Below are 19277 nucleotides of genomic sequence, written 5' to 3'. Positions count from 1 at the left end.
ACTTTTTTTTTTTTTTGGTGTGAGGCAAATGGGGTTAAGTGACTTGCCCAGGGTCACACAGCTAGTAAGTGTTAAGTGTTTGAGGCCTGATTTGAACTCAGGTACTCCTGACTCCAGGGCCGGTGCTCTATCCACTGCACCACCTAGCCACCCCTGTCACATTCACTTTTGCAGAGTGAGCTTGTTCATCTCTTAAATGACTCTGACAACTCAAGAAAACATCTCCATAGCTGGATAAAGCTTCCACTCATAAAATAAGGCATACTGCCCCCTCTTGCCTCCCTCAGAGGACAAAGACACTCACCCAACACTCTGTGGTAAAAATTATTGGAGTTTAGCTGACTCATTTGGAAGGGGCCACACCTGGCCCACCCTGAAGTTACGTATGCTACCTCTCCATAGGCAGTTTTTGAAGGACCTCCCCTTTAGGAGGAGGATTGTACGCTCCCCAAGGGGAGGCTGAGTCGCTTCCTGAACGCTTTCTCTCTCCCACTCTCTCTCCTCGGTTTTCCCTGGTGGTGCCAGAAACTAGCAGATGTCCCAGGTGTGGTGAGTGAACACAAAAGCCCTGCATTCCTTTGAATTAACTTAATTGGAAATGAGCTGAGATTGTATAGACTTAGGTTAGAGTTAGGAGAATTTATCTGTATTTCTTTTTCCCTATTTCCTTATCTTTGATTTTTATTAATTTCACCTTTGTTGTTTAATTCCCAAGTAATAAAATCTGATCCTTTTGTGGAAAAGAAGCTGTAAGGCTCCTTTCTTATTGACCTGGGAGAAATATCTAAAAGGGCAGTTCGGAGGGGAGGGATGTTTGAACCTAAAGGTCCCTCATTATTTCTGGGACCCCAATATTTCAGTGAGTCACCCAATTAACTCTCCATATATTAAATTTGGCCCACACAATTCAAAGAAAAGAAGGAAATAAAGCCAAGTTCAGAAGGTAGCCCTTCTCCTCTTGCCCAACTGAGTGTCCCAGACACTCACTCCTAAGGTGCCACTCACTGGCTGCCACTCGAAGACCCTCCCCTCCACATCTTCCCCAAGTGTCTCTCCCTGGTGGAAGTCTGGGAATTTGGAGACAACAACAATGAAGAACGTAAGCATGTGGAGGGCTCGTTTTTCTCTTCCCTGCATCTAGCTCAAATGAGATAAAAATTGTGAAGTGCTGAGCATGAGCATGGTACATGGCATTCAATAGGTGTTATATAAATGTTAGTTACTGTTATGATTTTTATCCACAGTAGGAAGCACTCTCTTAACAAATGAAGCTTGTTAAGAGCAGTTTCTAGAGGAAGAACTCCAAGCCATCAATAGCCACATGAAAAAGTGCTCCGAATCTCGAATAAGTAGAGAAATGAAAATAAAAATGACCCTAAGGTATGAGCTCTAAGGTATGGACTAGAAGCTCCACATCTATCAGACTGGAAAAGCTGACAAAAAGGAAGCATGACAAATGCTAAAGAGGCTATTAGAAAACGGGTACATTAATGCATTGTTGGTGAAGCTGTGAACTGCTCCAGCCATTAGGGAAAGCAATTTGGAACAATGTCCCAAAAGCTATTCAGCTGTGCAAACACCCTTTGACCCAGCAATACTGTTATGAGAGCTATACCCAAAGAGATCAAAGAAAGAAGACCAGGATCCCTACAAGCAAACATTGTAATAGAGCTTTGTCATGGTGAAGAATTGGAAAGCAAAGAGAAGCCTGTCAATTGGGAAATGGTTGAACAACTTATGGTGTATGAATGCAATGGGCTACCATAAGAAAGGATAAAGAAGATGGTTTCAGAAAAACATCAGACGATGTGCATGAACTAATGCAAACTGAAATGCACAGAACCAGAAGACTAAGTGATAGAATAAAAACAATATGATAAAGACAGACAACCGAACGATTTCAGAATTCTGGTCAACATAATGACCAATCACAATTCCAGAGGACTCTTGATGAAACCTGCTACCTGCCTCTACTGGCTCCAGATAAATGCAGACCGAAGTGCTTTTTTTTGGACATGGTCAATGTGGGAATTAGTTTTGCTTGACTATATATGTTTGTAACAGGAGATCAATTCTTTTTGTTTTCTAAATGAGGAAGACAGGAGTGGGGGGGAGAAGGTAAGTGTTCATGTGAAAATAAAATATGTCATTTAAAAGAAGAAAATTAGAAAAAATTAGTTTAATAAAGAAATAAATAATTGTTTGATGATTGATTGAGTACCTGAGCCAGCTGAACGTTAGCTTCTGGTTTTTGGGGGTTTTTTTGGTGAGGCAATTGGGGTTAAGTGATTTGCCCAGGGTCACGCAGCTAGTATCTTTTTCTTCTTCTTCTTCTTCTTCTTTTTTTTTGGCGGGGCAATGGGGGTTAAGTGACTTGCCCAGGGTCACACAGCTAGTAAATGTCAAGTGTCTGATGCCGGATTTGAACTCAGGTCCTCCTGAATCCAGGGCCAGTTCTTTATCCACTGTGCCACCTAGCCGCCCCTGAACGTTAGCTTCTTGAGGGTAAAGCCTGTTCCATTTGGTTGGTGTCCCTCCAGAGGACATCAGATCCATCATCTATGTGGACATCCCTGGAAAAGTAAGTGAACTTATATCCACAGCCTTCACTTGCTGTAACCATTGGTTCCATGCATGAATGGTGTGGTGCTGGCGGGTGGAGAACCTGTTCTTCTTGGTGTCTGTAGGCCAAAATTAGCATGAGAAGCAGAGACTCGACCCAGAACTCTGTTGTATCTTCGCCTCAGAGGCTGCACTGACTGTCATTATCTGTGAACAAAATGTCGCACACTAACTGTCCCTCCACTTTAGTTCTGGCTTGCAGCCTTTTCAAATTAAATAATTCACCATCAGTGCAGTAGCTGACTTGATGCCGTTTTCATCCTCACTGAAGGCATCCAAGAACATCAGGCTAAAAAGCATGAGAGCAAACACACAGCCCTGCTTCACTTCATTGGTGACTGGAAAGTGCAAAAGAGCTCTGTCCATCATCCATTATCCTGGGTGAGCATGCTGATATGGAAATGACATACAATATTGATGAACTTCTCCCGGCAACCAAGTTCTGCCATATTTTCCACAAGGTCTCATGACTGGTAGATGGTATCAAAGGCCTTGGTCAGATTGATGAACATTGTGTACAGACCTCTGTTCTGCTCCTGGGGTCTCTCTTGAAGTTATGGCTTGATCACCACTGAGTAGCTGAGGTGCAACATGGGTCTTTGGCCCATAAATAGCCTTCAGGGCATCATAAGAGTGCTTTGGATTGTTACTCTCAGTGTAAAACTGAATTTCATCTGCCTTCTTACTGAGCCAAAAATCCTGCATCTTTCTAAGCTTCACTTGCACTTTATTTTTGTTTTTGCAGGGCAATGGGGGTTAAGTGACTTGCCCAGGGTCACACAGCTAGTAAGTGTGAAGTGTCTGAGGCCGGATTTGAACTCGGGTACTCCTGAATCCAAGGCCGGTGCTTTATCCACTGCACCACCTAGCTGCCCCGCCCTGCACTTTATTTTTGATGAAGTTAAATGTTGTGTTCTATCCTGCTGGTAAACCCTGTGGAGTTCTCGTTTTTCATTCAGCAGCTCCTGAATTTCCCCATCATTTTCATCCAACCAGTCTTGATGTTTGTTAGTGTTCTGATGCAGAAAAGTAAATGCAGTCCCATACGCCAAGTCTCTGACAGCTGCCCATTCCTTTTCTGCTCCACTGTTGCAGACCTTGTGTTGTGCCAAATTAGCAACAAATTGCTTCCTCTCAGAGAAGTGCTCTAATCTGTTGACGTTAAGTCTTCTTGTAGCTATTTTGCCTTGGGGCTGCTGCTTTTGTTGAATATGAATATTTAGTTTTCAGAGGACAAGTTCATGATCAGTTCAGTGTTCTGCACCACACATCACCTTTGTCACTCTCACATCCTGTCTGTCTCTTCTCCTTACAATCACTTTGTCTATTAGGTGCCAATGTTTGCTGTGAAGGTACATCCATGAAGTTTTTTTGCATTTAGGTAAACAGAAGACACTGTTGGTGATGAGAAGGTCATGAGATGCACAAGTCTTCAGTAGTAAGTGACTGTTGCTGTTCTTTCTACCTCCATTCCTCCCAAGGACTCCCTGGCATGTCTGGTAGTCTGAGCCTTCACTAGCATTGAAGTCACCCAGAATTATAAGCTTCTCTTTTGGCACATTGGCTCCAGGTCTTCATAAAGTTTTTCTTTGACCTCATCAGGGTTTGTCATGGTGGGAGCATAGGCACTGATGATGGTGGCGTGGTGTTTTCCTGCAAGTGGCAATCACTTTGTCATGAGCCTGTCACTCACTCCTTTTGGGAAGAATACAGGCTTGTTGACTAGATTAGCTTTGAAGGCAACATCTACACCAGATAGCGCTCCCTTTCACTGCAGTCACTCCAGAAAAGTGTGTATCCGGCTCTGACTTCAGTGAGCTGGCCTTCATTTGCCAGCCTTGTTGCACTCAGGACTGCTATTTGGATGCAATACCTGCTGAGTTCTCTCACAACAAGAGCTGTTCATCTTTTGGGTCTCCTCGATTTCATGTTGTCCATCAGTGTGCGCATATTCCATGTACCGATGGTGACTGGAATTATCTTTGCAGAGTTTTTGTACATTTTTTTTTTTGAGTGTTTCAACCGCATGATGGGATCCCCACCTGCTATAGTAATCAGGCCAGGATTGGGTAAGTGGACAGTTTTTAGAACACCTTTTCTAGCCCCTTCCTCACAGAGGTGAGGAATCCCACTACTGCTTCCAGTGAGAAGATGACCTCATGGCCTGGGCCGCCTGTGTGCAAGGTTGTGACTCCAGCTCTCAGTGTATCCACACCTGCTGCTTTGTCACTTGCCTGTTGCCACAGGACTTTGGGTTAGGAACCAATGGCAAAGTGGTATGGATGATGTCTTTCGATTGGCACATAAATTGGATTTAAGTGAGGCAGAGTTGTCCAAAGGTGGCCTCACCCTTTCTTCTGGAGTCATCAGAGTCCATTGGCAGGACAAAAATCAGAATAACTGGAGATGGCTCAGGATGCAGTGGATGAACTTGGCATCTCTGATGGTTGACCAAGCTCTCTGTGCCCCACATCACCTGCTTCAGCTGTCTTCATGGTCATTGGAACAAATTGTTCTCATCTGCCCATTCCACTGGGGGAATCTTCACATGTGTGGGGTGGACTGCCCCTAACTCACCCCTAGATTTGAGATCCCTTGATTACTCTCAATTTTTTTTTTTTTTTAGTGAGGCAATTGGGGTTAAGTGACTTGCCCAGGGTCACACAGCTAGTAAGTGTCAAGTGTCTGAGGCCGAATTTGAACTCAGGTACTCCTGACTCTAGGGCCAGTACTCTATCCACTGTGCCACCTAGCTTCCCCCCCCCCCCCTTGATTACTCTCAACCTGGTTTAGCCCATCTGCCAAAATGGTTTCCTGGGCTGTGGCTGCTGCACATGCTAAAGCTTGCTGGAGCCATAGGTGAGAGCTGGGTGAATCAGGTGGACAGCAAAGGTGGATGAACAACCCTCACACCAGAAGAGCTAGTCTCCCCCAAATACCCTCATCCCCTAGGTCAGGGGGTAGTGTGACAAGGCCAATGATCCAATGTTGGTTCTACAGCTCACTGTACCCTCAGCACCCCTATCACTGTGCCCTCGGGCATCCCTGTGCCCTCGGGCATCTCACCTCTCTGGGCCTAGGTTTCTTCATCTGCAGGAGAAGGAAAATATCTGGCCTGTGACCCCACTGAGCTGGTCAGGGACAGGGACTTGATCATCTAGGAGCTGTGCTTGCCCAGGAGGGTTCTTTTCTATAATGTGGGATCCACCATTCTGCCCCCGCCCCTGCCCCACCCATCGAGAAGGTGAGCACTAGGAGACCCACTGCCCAGATACATTCATCACTGAAGCGTGGTCCCATCTTCCTTCTCCTTAGTCTGAGGACCTTCCAGACCAGTGACCTTGCCCACCAATGGCCATCAGAGCAGGCCGGGCTTTCCACAAGTAGCTACCTCTGCCCAAGGGGATGGAGCCCCGAGGTGATGCAGACATAGGATCCTACCCATTGGCAAAGGAGGGAGATGGTGAAGATGTGGCCCCTTTCGGGAATCTAGACTTGCTCAGAGTGTCCAGGAAGGTGCCTTGAGCAAGGAGCAGGGTTCCTTGTGAGAGACAGCTGCGAGAGGGGAGGGGTGCTTTCCCTCTGCTTTTGTTTCCCTAGCCCCTAGCATGGTGCTGGGTACACAGGAGGTGCTTACTAAATGCTCAGTTGAAGGTATTTTGCCTGTTCTTTGTCTGACTTTTGTGAGTAACAATGAAGATTCTGGGCTACTTACCAGTGTCAGAGACCCACAAGGCTTACAAGCCTGGGGGCAGACCCGGGAGGCCCCCATTGGACACCACCCTTAAAAGAAAGCAAACCAAACCATAAGTTGCCCTGTCCTTGGTTGCCTCTGGGTTCTCCTGCCCCCTCTGGCTTGGCCAGGTGAATGAGCCTTTGACAGTCTAAGAACTATCTCCATTGCATGCCTCATCACCCGGCATCTAAGCCATTGAAGCTGACTAGGCCCAGGGCGGAGGTGGCATATACTAAGCCTTCCTCCTCCTCTTCCTCCTCCCTGTGCCTGCCTCTTGCCTCAAGGACCTGGAGCCCCTGATTTTACCATGGAATGTTAAGGAGTTCGAGCAGGACTTGCAGTCAGGAGAGAGGCGGGTGCAAAGCCTGCCACTGCCACTTACAGCCGTGAAGCTGTGGGCAAGTTCTCTCATGTCTCTGGGCCTCAGCTTCATCCCCATCGCTGTGGTGCCCACTTCACAGGGCCACTATGGAGAACTCCAAGGAGATGGGGTCTGTAGACGCTTTGGGATATAAATGTCAGTCTTAATTATGACTGAGGGGGAAACTGAGGCTCAGGGCACCCAGGCTGCACTGATGGGAACAGATGCTCCCTCACACTAAAGCTGAGCGCCCTGGGAAGCAGGTCTCCAGCTCTACTGACCCCTGTTTCAGAGAGGGGAACCAGGCTCTCAAAGGGCAGTGTTTGCCAGGCCAACAATTTGCCTCAAGGAAATGCCAGAGGCAAGTGTAAAGACTGACCTTCTAGTGTCTACTGAGGAACAGATAGGGAAGCAGGGATTCAAACCTAGGACCCCTAGTCTACATCTGGCTTTTGCTCTAGAAATGCTGGGCTAATAGCTGACCCCTGTATGCTTCCCCTCCTGCCTCACAAGAGCCAGCGAATGAGGGGACATGGACCAGGGGATAGATCCCCCAAATGAGGCAATGCCCCCCATTTCCCAGGGCGGGAGCTCCCACAGTCAGCACTTACGTGTTGAGGGCAGGCATGGTGGTTGTGGGCCCCATCACGTGCCGGATGGCGGGCTGGAGGCCTGGGGCCTGGGTCATGGTCTGGGCTGGAAGCAGGGAAGGCCAAACGGGGTAGCCCACTGGGGGCAGGGCCGCTGGGAGAGCCTGGAGGCCTGGGGGGCTGTAGTGGTGATGATGGTGGACTGAGGAGGCCCTGGGCTTTTCAGCTCGCAACACGCACTGTGGGTCCTTAACACAGAAAATGACCCAAATGGTCAAGGGTGGTCCCAAAGGTCCTCAAAACCCCCTTTTCTTGCAGCAGGTAAAAGGTTTACCCAGGAGGAGTGAGGGCCAGAGCCAGTGTGGCGTCACTCCGGGTGGCTCGGCTAAGCCAAGGGGAGGCTGAGAAGGGAGGAAGGGAAGGGCTTTGTTGGGAGCTGCACGACAGGAGGGAGGACAGGCCGGTGGCCCTTCTCTGAGCCTCTGGAGACTTTGGGCATCTGGGTTCATCTCCGGGTGCCCTGAGGCAGGAGGGCTCAACTTGGAGGGTACCTGTAATCCCTTCTAGCTCTCAGCCTGTGAACCTTTGATCCTACCTATGCGGCTCTGGGTGTGAGCCTCAGTGTCCTCCACTGTCACGGGAGAGTGTGAGGACACCACTACTAGGTCGGAAGAGATGGGATTTCTGGTAAATACTGTTGAGACCTCAGCGGCCTGGCAGGCTCTGTCCACCTCTACACTGTGAGCCAATGGCCCTTCCTGTCATGGACCCTGGGTCCGAGCAGCCCAGTGCAGGCCCATCTGCTGCTCACGAGCTGGCATCCTTAAACTTGGAGGGAAGAGCCGTGTCCTGTAGACTCAAGGTGACCGTAGGCCGTAGGGCCGTTTTGTTTTTGTCTTTGTAAGCAGGCGGTCTGGTGAGGCTCCTGACACAGAGCAGGTGCTTCCTAACAACATCCTGAGTTCAGCTGGGTTAAAAACGTTCCTCTTTATTGAGCACTTGGGCTTTGGAAGCATCTTACAGACATCTTCTCATTTAAGCCTCTCAGAAACCTAACAGTGAGAGCTCTTTTACAGATGAGAAAACTGAGGCTGACAGTGTTTCAGGGGCTTGCCCAGGGTCACACAGCTAGGAAGTGTCCCAGGTGGGGTTAGGGGGTTAGGGGACTACCCCACTTGCAGACACAGAGGTTTCCCTGGGAAAAGGAATTGCGGGGGGATGCAATGTTCAGAGAGCTGGCCCCAATAATTAATTCTACCCCCACCCCCACATCTGGCCCTTTAAGGAATTTTCCTACCATTTGATATAGTCTTGATTGTATGCAAGAGGCAGCCCCCAAAATGTTTGTGGGAGAGGGAGGGGACAAGTATGGAGAGAAGGGAATGGAACCACCTGCCGCAGGAGGTCAGGAGAATTCAGGGGACCATATGAGTGCCTGGAGAATAATGGGGAGAGAAGAAGATGTCTGAGGCTGAGGGTTACTTTGCTCTGAAGAGGGATCCTGTCTGTGGCTTGGCTCAGCAGGCCACTTCCTGCAGTTAGCCAGAGAGGCCACTCCTTAGGCCGATCCTCAGGGAGCAAGACCAGGCTCTGGAGAGTGCTGACCACTAGGCCCTGGTCACTGACCGGCCCAACTCTGAGCTCCCGGGAAAGGAGGGGCCCCCTCAGCCAGTCTGCATGGGAGCGTGAGGCAGCCCCCAGGCCGGGCAGGGCTGCTCCCACGCTCAGATTATCTGCCAGGGCACCCTTGAGGCCCCCAGCATGCAGACAGGGGTAGGGGCCTTCCCACTCATCCCTTCTTGTCCTTACCTGTCCTGGCTGAGCCTCTCCTGCAAGCCTACCTGCTGAGCAGACCCAAGCCAGGGCGCCATCACTTCATGGGCCCGAGAAGCTGTGGGCGGTAAGACTCTCAGCATCATATTCTGCATAACGATCTGGTGCATTTGGGCATTCTGCATCAGCATCATCTCCACCATGTCTGAAAAAAGAGAGACCCCAGAGTCAAGGCCAGAGACAGAGAGAGACAGAGACAGAGGAAGAGGGACAGAGGGACAGAGACAGAGGAACAGAGACAGACAGAGACAGAGGGACAGAGACAGAGAGAGAAAAACAGAGACAAAGAGAGACAGAGACAGACAGAGACAGAGGGACAGAGACAGAGGGACAGAGACAGAGACAGAGGGACAGAGACAGAGAGAGAAAAACAGAGACAAAGAGAGACAGAGACAGAGGGACAGAGACAGACAGAGACAGAGACAGAGGGACAGAGACAGACAGAGACAGAGACGGACAGAGACAGAGGGACAGAGACAGAGAGAGACAGAGGGACAGAGACAGAGGGACAAAGACAGAGACAGAGAGACAAAGACAGAGACAGAGAGGCACAGAGACAGAGACAGAGGGACAGGGACAGAGACAGAGATTGAGAGTAAGAGAGAAAGAGGGACAGGGGGAGAGAGAAGGAGAGGGAGAGGACGGGGAAGAGAAGAGAAAGCAGGGTAGAGATGGCCAGGAGGCAGCTCACCTTCCTTGATGCTTCCCGACCTTGGGGCAGGGTAGGCCTGGGCTGGGGGGATCTGCGTGATGAGGGGCTGCTGAGGCAGCTGCTGGATGATGGTTGCCGGTGGCTGGGGTACCTAGGAGGGCTCAGCTTGTCAGAGCGGTTCACAGGAAGGGTTCTGCCCCCTCCCATCCTTCTCCGTAAGCTTCTATCTCCGATCCCGCTGTTGCTGGCTCTGCACCGCCCCCCCCCCCGCCCCGTGTTAGGGTAACATAATGGTTAGAAGACTGACCCCAGAGCCGGAGCCAGCATTTAGAGTGTCACAGTGGAGGAGCTGAGGCCCCGAGAGGAGGCGGGGAGTGGCCGAGCTGGGCTTCACGCCCGACCCTGAGTACGACCCTCCCATGTCTCCTGCTTCCAGCGAGCAGAGCAGCATGGGAAGGCCCAGCTCTTTTCAGGCTACCCTCCCACACCGGGAGGGGCCAGTTCCTCCCCCTCTCGTCTGCCCCTCCCAGGACAGCTGCCCCCACTCGGTGCCCCTGCCCATCCTTTGTCGTTTTGCCGCAGGCTGCTGACCTCAGGTAGGAAGCACGGACCCAGAGGACCGGTCCCAGGGGTCTCAGGAAAGCCTGACGTCCCCACTCCCCCAGCCCCAGGAGAAGGGAAGATCCTGCTGGACAGTGACTGGCTTGTTTCCTCTTGTTTCCTTATAGGTAGTAAGACTGATGAATGTCCACGCTGAAGCACCGCCTCAGTGACTTTGCATTTACTTCCCTTCTGTTTTGTTTCCTTAAAGGTGCACCTGTTGTTCCCCAGCAGAACACAAGCCACCCCCCCTCCCCAGCGTTTTGCTTCGGCATACCCACTGCCTGGCACATAGAAGGCACTTAATCCACTGCTTGCTGATTTTCAAAGGCGATTATATGAGGATCAATGGAAGGAATTGGGAATCTTCCCACTGGAGAAGAGAAAACTCCAGAGGGAGGAGAGAGAGCCGTCTTGAAATATTCGAAGAGTTGTTGCTCTGTGGAAGAGATCAGATCTGCCCCAGAGGACAGGACCAGGAGCAGTGGGGGGTGGGGGGGTAGGAGGACTGCCAAGAGGTCAGGTGACAAAACCTTTCCAAGAGTTCCAACGTCCACAGTGGGATGGGATGTTTAGGAGGTGATGGGAAGCTTCTCCCCTGGAGGGAGCACCGCAATGCAGGCACAGTGTGCACTCCTCTCATGAATCAGGCGGGCCAGCAGCCACCAGGGCCTCTTCCAGCCCCCCAGTCCGGCGACGCCATAGTCAGTGCTTACTGCTGTCACCGTGGGGCAGCGTCCCTTTCTGATGGGAACAGTCTTGTTGGTAGGGACATGAACAGGGGTGCTTGTTGCAGAAACAGGAGCACTCATTCAGAGTAAGTTTGGTCCAGGGTCTTCTCCCCCCTCCCCACTTAATCTATATATGGTTGACAGGAGCACATTAACATTAGAAGCTGGAAAACCTCGATAGCTCAAGTTGTTTAGTGACTAGGGGATAAGTGTATGTTGCCTGTTGGTGGCTCCACAACATAAGGCACAAGGAATCCTGCTTTGGAGAGGTACAGCTGGCCAAGAGCAGACCCCTGAGTGGGTGTGAAGAGTCTTGGGAGCTGGGCCACAGGAAAATCTCAGTCTGTGCCACCTTCTCCTGCAGAGAGGAATATCTTTGCTACTTGGAAAAGTCGATTCTACCTTTGCCTCCTTGGAGCTGTTATCTACTGTCCAAGAAATAGAAACTCCTCAGAGCCCAGCCAGAGAAAGGTCTGTTCTGTTTGGCTGAAAGACCCCAGAAGAGAAGTGGCTGGCTCTCAGTGACCTGTTGTGTAAGCAGAGGGAGGAAGGCCCACGGCCAGAGCTATGAGCGTACCCATTGTCCTCCTGCAGGCACTGCATGCAGAGGCACCAGCTTGATGGGTGTCGAGGTATCTTTTTACTTTTCTTGATTGTCTTCGCATTAGCAGTTCTGATTAAGAGTTAATGGGGGGGGGGGGAAGCTAGATGGCGCAGTGGATAGAGCACCGGCCCTGGAGTCAGGAGTACCTGAGTTCAAATCCGGCCTCAGACACTTAATACTTAACTAGCTGTGTGACCCTGGGCAAGTCACTTAACCCCAATTGCCTCACTAAAAAAAAAAAAAAAAAAAAAAGAGTTAATGGGGGGGCGGCTAGGTGGCTAAAGCACCTGCCCTGGATTCAGGAGTTCCTGAGTTCAAATCCAGCCTCAGACACTTGACACTTACTAGCTGTGTGACCTTGGGCAAGTCACTTAACCCCCACTGCCCCACAAAAAAAAAATCAAGAGTTAATGGTCATTAATGCATTGTTGGTGGAGCTGTGAACTGATCCAACCATTCTGGAGAGCAATTTAGAACTATGCCCAAAGGGCTATGGGACTGTTCATACCCTTTGACCCAGTGGTACCACTGCTAGGACTGTATCCCAAAGAGATCATAGAGGACAGAAAAGAACCCACATGTACACAAATATTTATAGCAGCTCTTTGTGGTGGCAAAGAATTGGAAATCTAGGGAATGCCCATCAATAGGGGAATGGGTAAACAAGTTGTGGCATATGAATGTAATGGAATATTATTGTGCTGTAAGAAACAATGAGCAGGAGGAGTTCAGAGAAACCTGGAAGGACTTACATGAACTGATGCTGACTGAGAGGAGCAGAACCAGGAGAACGTTGTACATAGTAACAGCAACACTGTGTGATATACAATGGTGATAGACTTGGCTTTTCTCAGCAGGGCAATGATCCAGAACAGTTTCAAATAACCCATGATAGAAAATGTTCTCAACATCCAGAAAAAAGAAGTGTAGATTCTGAATGCAGATTAAACCATACTGTTTCTTCTTTTGTACTGTTTTTTTTCCTTCTTTTTTTGAGGTTTTCCCCTTGTACTCTGATTCTTCTTTCACAAGATGACTAATGTCATATTAATTAATGTCATATTTCTATATGTTTAATGTGATTGTACATATATAACCTATATCAGACTGCTTTCCATCTTGGGGAGGGAGGAGGAAAGGGAGGGTGGGAGAAAAATTTGGAACTGAAAATCCTGTGAAGATAAATGTTAAAAAATATACTTACATGTAACTGGAAAATAATAAAATACTTTTTAAAAAAGAGTTAATGGTGCCTTTTGTCTGGCTTCTTCCCATAGGAAGCTCAAGGGCAGAGACTCAGGATCTGAGGTTGTTAGTGGTGGGAGTGTATTCTCCCCAGGCTTACACTAGGACCCTGAGCGTGAGTTATAGCCACATGGCTACCCCCACTGGTACCCCCAACTTGTCAGAGTTGTGCAGCAGCCCTAGCCCAGGGAGAAGAGAAGGCTCACACCATAACCACAGCTCTTCCTTTCACCCCTATTCTGGCCTCTGTCTGGAGGCTCTCCTAATTCTTCTGCAGAGCCCCAGAAAGACAGATTGGAGCCATCACTGGGAAATGCATTCAAGGCCCTGGGGTCGCTATGGTCTGAGTCTGGGGGAGAGCAATGTCTTCTTACCGTCTGTTGGATGATCCTGGGCCTCTCTGGCTGAGGCCCTGCAGGGAAGGGTGGGTAGATCTGGACAGGGGGCACCTCTGGGGGCACCTCTGGCCTGTAACTTCTCCTGTGGTTCCCACTCCAGGCATAGGGCCCAGAGAGCTCTTCGAGAAGGTGCTGCTCCTGCAAAACCAGGCAGAAAAGGCAGGACAGCACTTGGCTAGAAGGGAGATTGAGGACAGGGGAGCCCTCAGAGAGTCACAGACATAGTTCTGGAAGGGACCTTCCTATGCTTATACAGCTCGTAACTGTCTGAGGTGGGATTCGAACCTGGCCCATCGTCCGCATTCTATAAATGCTGGCTATTGGTAGTAATAGTAACTGATTGCTAACAAGGACCCAGGGGAATGGCAAGAACTTCCTGAATGATCAAAGCAAGATGAAATAAGAAGAGCTCAGATTTAGAAAGAACTTGATGGGAAATCAAACCAGGTAACATTTGTAAAGTGCTTGGTGTAGTGTCTGAGCCATGGTGGGCATTATTATTAGTGCTTATTCCATTTTCCCTTCTCCCTTCCCTTCCCGGCAAAGAACTTTACCAATATAACTGCACTCAATCCTCACAACTGGTCTATGAGGTGGAGGTTATTTTACGGAGAAGGAAATTGAGGCAGACAGCCACAAAGTGACATGCTAGTCATAGCTAATAAGTGTCTGAGGCAGAATTTGAATTCGAGTCTTCCTAACTCTAGGTCCAGCACCCTGTTCTCTGTGTCACTCAACTGCCTTATTATGTTCAAGACCACTTTGGTGAGGATCTTATTGGAATATTTTGAAAACTGGTGTCTCAAATATGCTTTGACTATGAACCAAAACACTTTGCCAACTCCTGGTACCTTCAATAATCAATTGGTCCATTAACAAGTACTTATTGGGCGCCTACTTCATACCAGACACTGAGGTAGGTACAGAGTGAATTGTGGGACGGCTAGGAGGTCCAGTGGATAGAGTATTGAACTTGGAGTCAGGAAGACCTGACTTGGAGTCAGGCCGCAGTACTGGTTCTGTGACCCTGGGAAGGTCACTTCACTTCTGTCTGCTTCTGTTTTCTCCTCTGTAGAATGGGAATAATAGCCCTAGTGCCCAGGAGAATTGGGATCACAGGCAAAATGCTCTGTAGATTTTTTTTTTGGTGAGGCAATTAGGGTTAAGTGACTTGCCTAGGGTCACACAGCTAGTTAAGTGTTAAGTGTCTGAGGCCAGATTTGAACTCAGGTCCTCCTGACTCCAGGGCCGGTGCTCTATCCACTGCACCACCTAGCTGCCCCCTCTGCAGATTTTAAAGCATTGTATCAAATGCCATCATCAGTAGTGTGGCCAGGGGAGATAACAGGACACATCTACTCAGCCCTGTGTATGTGTGCAGCTATCACCAAGGCATCCGCCACAAGCAATCACGGCGGCTGGAGGAAGGCACCTCCAACGCGAGTCTGGAGGGAGCCAGGGCTGCCAGGATGCCAAGATCAGGAGGGAGCGAGTGCAGGCCTGGGCTAGCCTGGGCAAAGCCTAATGGGGAACCAGGGGAAGCTTCAGGCTGGGAATGCCAGGAGGAAGAAGCCTTTGTGGGCCTCTATCAACTACCAGTCCTCCCACAGCCCACCGCCAAGGGGAGAGGAAGGGAAAGGGAATGAGCACTTGTCTTCACAACAACCCTGAGATGCAGGTGCTGCTGTTATCTCCATTTTGTGAGGCAGAAGTGAAGAGACTTATGTGGTTTGTGTCTCCTGGAGCCTCCCAGCCCAGAGCTCTGTCCACTGGGCCAAACCAAGGACCCCAGAGGTACTGAGGCTGGGCCTCAGTTCCCTCATCTGTCCAATGAGGGGCTTTGACTCAGATGGTCTCTGAAAGTCTTTCTAGGGCCCAGGTCACACAGAAGTCCACAGCAGAGCTGGGGCCAGGCCACTTCAAGTGTTTCTTCCTCAGTCTCCCCACCCAGGTCCCCTCCAGCACTAGCCTCTGTGCTCCTGGGATGGTGCGACCCCTGGGAGCATCCCAGCATACCCGGAGTTTGTGCAGGAGGTCCTGCCTTCTTCTCAGGGCACTCTGTAGGCCTCCATCATCACCTCCATCATAGCTTCCTGGGAGAAAACAAGGCAGGGACAGGCAAAGCACTTCCTAAGGCATAATGCTGTACTACACAACATGACACAATTCAAATGCAACACAACACAAATTCAATATAACCCAACGCAATACAGTACCACAGAATACAAACACCACACCACACAATACAACTAAAATACATCACAACACAAATATGTTATGGGCCCAGAGAACCCCAGAAGTTCTCTGGGGCACATCAAAGAAACTTCTCCTTGAAAAACTAATCCAAAGGACAGACACACCTAAAGAGAGAAGTGGAACCAGATGGGACTGAGCTAGCTCCGGGACCTCCACCCTTCATTCTAGTCTCCCTCACCCCTGGGGAGATAAGATTGGGTGTGCCTGCTTCCTTTGTGTCCTGAGGAGAGATGGATCCACAGCCACCCCTCACCCAACTCCCCCAGCCACCACCAGTGGGGGATGGTCCTCCCTCAGTAAGGGAACTTTCCACAGTCAGGTGGTCACCCCCATCAGTCCTCTATAAAAGCACCTGCCTGTCTCCTGCTCAAGGAGATTGGTATCTCGGAGCCACTCTCTTTATGCCTTTCTCCCCATGAGAAGTCCAAGGACTTCTTTCATGGTTTCCCTTCCCTTCCTCAGCCCTGAAATAAACTACCATCTTATTCTAATTGCTTTTGTGTGCAAGAGGGTGTAATTCCTTTTTTTTTTGCAGGGCAATGAGGGTTAAGTGACTTGCCCAGGGTCACACAGTTAGTAAGGGTCAAGCCGAATTTGAACTCAGGTATTCCTGACTCCAGGTCCAGTGCTCTATCCACTGCACCACCTAGCTGCCCCAACACAACACAAATTCAACAAAACACAACACAATGCAATACAATACTATACAGTACAAACACCATATAACACAACCAATTCAAATGCAACAACACAAATTCAATACAACCCAACACAATACAGTACCACAGAATACAAACACCACACCACACAATACAATTAAAATACATCACAATACAAATACAACATAACACCAACACAACACAACAAATTCAACAAAACACAACCCAATGCAATACAATACCATACAATACAAACACCACATAACACAATCAATTCAAATGCAACACACCACAAATTCAATACAACACAAATTTAACAAAACACAACAAATACAACATAACACAAATTCAATGCAACATACCACAGATTCAATACAACACAACACAAATTTAACAAAACACAACGTAAATAAACATAACACAAATTCAATACAATACAATGAGATACAATACCATAGCATACAAATACCACATAACACAATTCAAATTCAACACAACACAAATTCAACACAACACAACACCAAATTCAATACAATGCAATGCAATGCCATACAGTACAACAAGCATCAATTAAGCGCCCATTTGGTGCCTGGCACTGGGGGCAGCTGAGGACACAAAGACAAAACCAAAGTTTTCCTTGTTTTCATGGGCTCACAGTCCATAGAGAGGGGGAGAACCACAGGATCAGGTATTTCATTGAGAACTCCCAGGTGAGGGAAATTCTCTCTTCCAATGCTGGTGACTTGGAGTGGTGGAGGGTTGCTGGGAACCCTGGGAAGTTAAATGACCTGCCCAGTGTCCCACAGCCAGCAGGGGTCAGGGGTCAGTGGTCAGTTCTCCCTGGTTCAAAGGGCAGGTCTCTCCCCACTGGACCCTATTACCTCTCATAACCCCAATATAATTGTAAAAACACATGCACATGTAAAAGATGGGGGCAGGGCTGGACTTCCATGAAAAGCATCAATTAGTTGTTCATCCTCCTAGTTTCCTGAGTGATCCTGGCCTTGTTAACCTCAGCAATCTTGTGACTGGCACAGACACAACCTACAACTCTATCAACAAACAATGTCTCTGAGGAGCAACTTCAATGGATCATGGGTGGTTGAATGGTTGATAGAGCAAGACCCTGGGGCAGGGAGGGGGGATGGGGGGGCGGGCAGAGGCCACCCTTACTTGGGCCAGTGAGGGACCGCTCCAGATTGTCTTCCATGTTTTCTCGTTCAGCCTCGAGTTTCTGTGGACAGAGAACATGACATGAGGGGCCCCCCTCCCCATGGAATGTGTCACCTCGGGCACACACTTAGAACACAGGAAGGATGCAAGGGCTCTTCAGCTTTTCATGTCAGGGCCTTGCTGCATTGGGGGAAGCTTGGAGCCCCTGTGGAGGGTGGCCTGGATAACGAAGAGGGGCACCTGACAGGTCATTTGGTATGCACAAACTGTCTCAGAGGGGGAGGAAAGAGGTGGCACCACAAGTCCAGAGCAGAGCTGTTCCTGGTCACCTCCCTTCCACCTGTCCTGCTTGCCCGGCTTTCCAAGAACCTTCCAGAACAGCAGCCCCTTCAAAAGGTGCTAAGCCAACCTCCCCGGGCACTGTCCTTCAATGCCATGTGCTGGCACAGAGGTGATCACTCTCAGAGCTAGAATGACCCTATTGTCTGTGACCTGAGCACCAGCCTAGGCACACTGGGACACACTTGCCACCAGTTTGGCCACTGGGGAGTGACTTCCTTGGTCACAGAAACTTGGGAAGCATGAATGAGATGCTGTGATGCCCGCTGGGCAGAGGGCACACCCACACCACAGAGGTATGGAAGAAAGAGGCAAACTGGGCCCCTGGGCTGGTGGCTCTGTCTGCATCAGAGCCTCACTTTCTCTTATGTAAAATAGAGGTGATAATGATCATTCTAAGGCTCAGAGGAGAGGCCATGGCCTCCAGTGGAAAGAGTCCTCCCCGATTTGGGAGTACGAAGACCGGGTTTGAATCCCTGCTTTCCAGCCAAGTGACCTGGGCCAAGTCACCTCCTTAGCCTGGCTCTCAGTCTCCTCCTGTATAAAATGAGCAAATCGACTTTGACCTCAGGTCCCTCCCAGCTCCAGGTCTGGGATTTCTGACGCTTCCTTCTTCCTATCACAGGGTATTGCAAGGAAATGCCAACTGGTCCTTCATCACAGCCCCTTCAAACAATCCCCTTTGTTGGCTGCTAGGAGGTCCAGGCAGGGCCGGGAGGGCTTGTTCAACTCCTAGGTACATATACCTGATGGCCAGGAAGGTGGTCACTTCCCATTAGCCCCTTTGCCAAGAAGAAATCACCAAAGGCCTCAGGCCAAACCCCTCCCCCATTAGACGGTGAGCCCCTGGAGAACAGGGACCCTTTCATTCCTTGTACTTGTATCTCCCACACTTGGGGCGCCCAGTACATCAGAGAGGAGAGGAGTTGGGATTTGAACCCACATCCTCAAACTACAGGTCCAGTCTCTTTCCTCTGTACCACAAGCCCACCCACACTTAGAAATCCCACTGAGCCCTGCCTTCAAAGCCAGACGGAGGAGGGGCAGCTAGGTGGCGCAGTGGATAGAGCACCGGCCCTGGATTCAGGAGGACCTGAGTTCAAATCTGACCTCAGACACTTAATAATTGCTAGCTGTGCGACCCTGGGCAAGTCACTTAACCCCAATTGCCTCACACACACACACACACACACAAAAAGCCAGAGGGAGGGAGATTTTAGGCTGGCTTGTTCCTCTTAGAAAAAACAAACCAAACTGTCCCTTGCTTGAGTGGGGAGAAGAGAATGATGAAGAGTAAAAGACTGGAGAAGAAGCCCAGTCTGGAAACCAGGGCATGGCTCCCGGGAACACTCAGGAGCCTACAAACGAGGTTGACCTTCTGCCAGGCAGGAGCCACTGAGCGCTGGTGGGTGCTGACCATCTGTGGCCACCACCTGGGCTGCTGGGCTGTGAGCAAGGGTTTTATTCATGGCCTGCAT

At 49.6% G+C, this 19277-nt stretch overlaps 1 protein-coding gene across 1 annotated transcript in view; it reads right to left on the bottom strand.

Moving 5' to 3' along the window:
• Positions 1-19277, bottom strand: part of C4H21orf58 (chromosome 4 C21orf58 homolog) — a 25140-nt gene extending 5863 nt beyond the window's left edge. Inside the window, exons 1-9 of the mRNA XM_044003663.1 lie at positions 19175-19277; positions 17989-18065; positions 17461-17521; positions 15389-15465; positions 13349-13510; positions 9834-9945; positions 9151-9287; positions 7331-7557; positions 6338-6405 (exon numbers count right to left, since the gene is read on the bottom strand). Of these exons, the coding sequence (XP_043859598.1) occupies positions 6360-6405; positions 7331-7557; positions 9151-9287; positions 9834-9945; positions 13349-13510; positions 15389-15465; positions 17461-17521; positions 17989-18065; positions 19175-19277 (1002 nt within the window). The 3' untranslated portion in view covers positions 6338-6359. The remainder of the gene's footprint in view (positions 1-6337; positions 6406-7330; positions 7558-9150; positions 9288-9833; positions 9946-13348; positions 13511-15388; positions 15466-17460; positions 17522-17988; positions 18066-19174) is intronic.

This window comes from Dromiciops gliroides, chromosome 4 (genome assembly GCF_019393635.1).
Source record: "Dromiciops gliroides isolate mDroGli1 chromosome 4, mDroGli1.pri, whole genome shotgun sequence".
NCBI classification, from domain to species: domain Eukaryota; kingdom Metazoa; phylum Chordata; class Mammalia; order Microbiotheria; family Microbiotheriidae; genus Dromiciops; species Dromiciops gliroides.
Note: the sequence above shows the minus strand (reverse complement) of the source record. Positions and strands in the feature narration are given on the sequence as shown.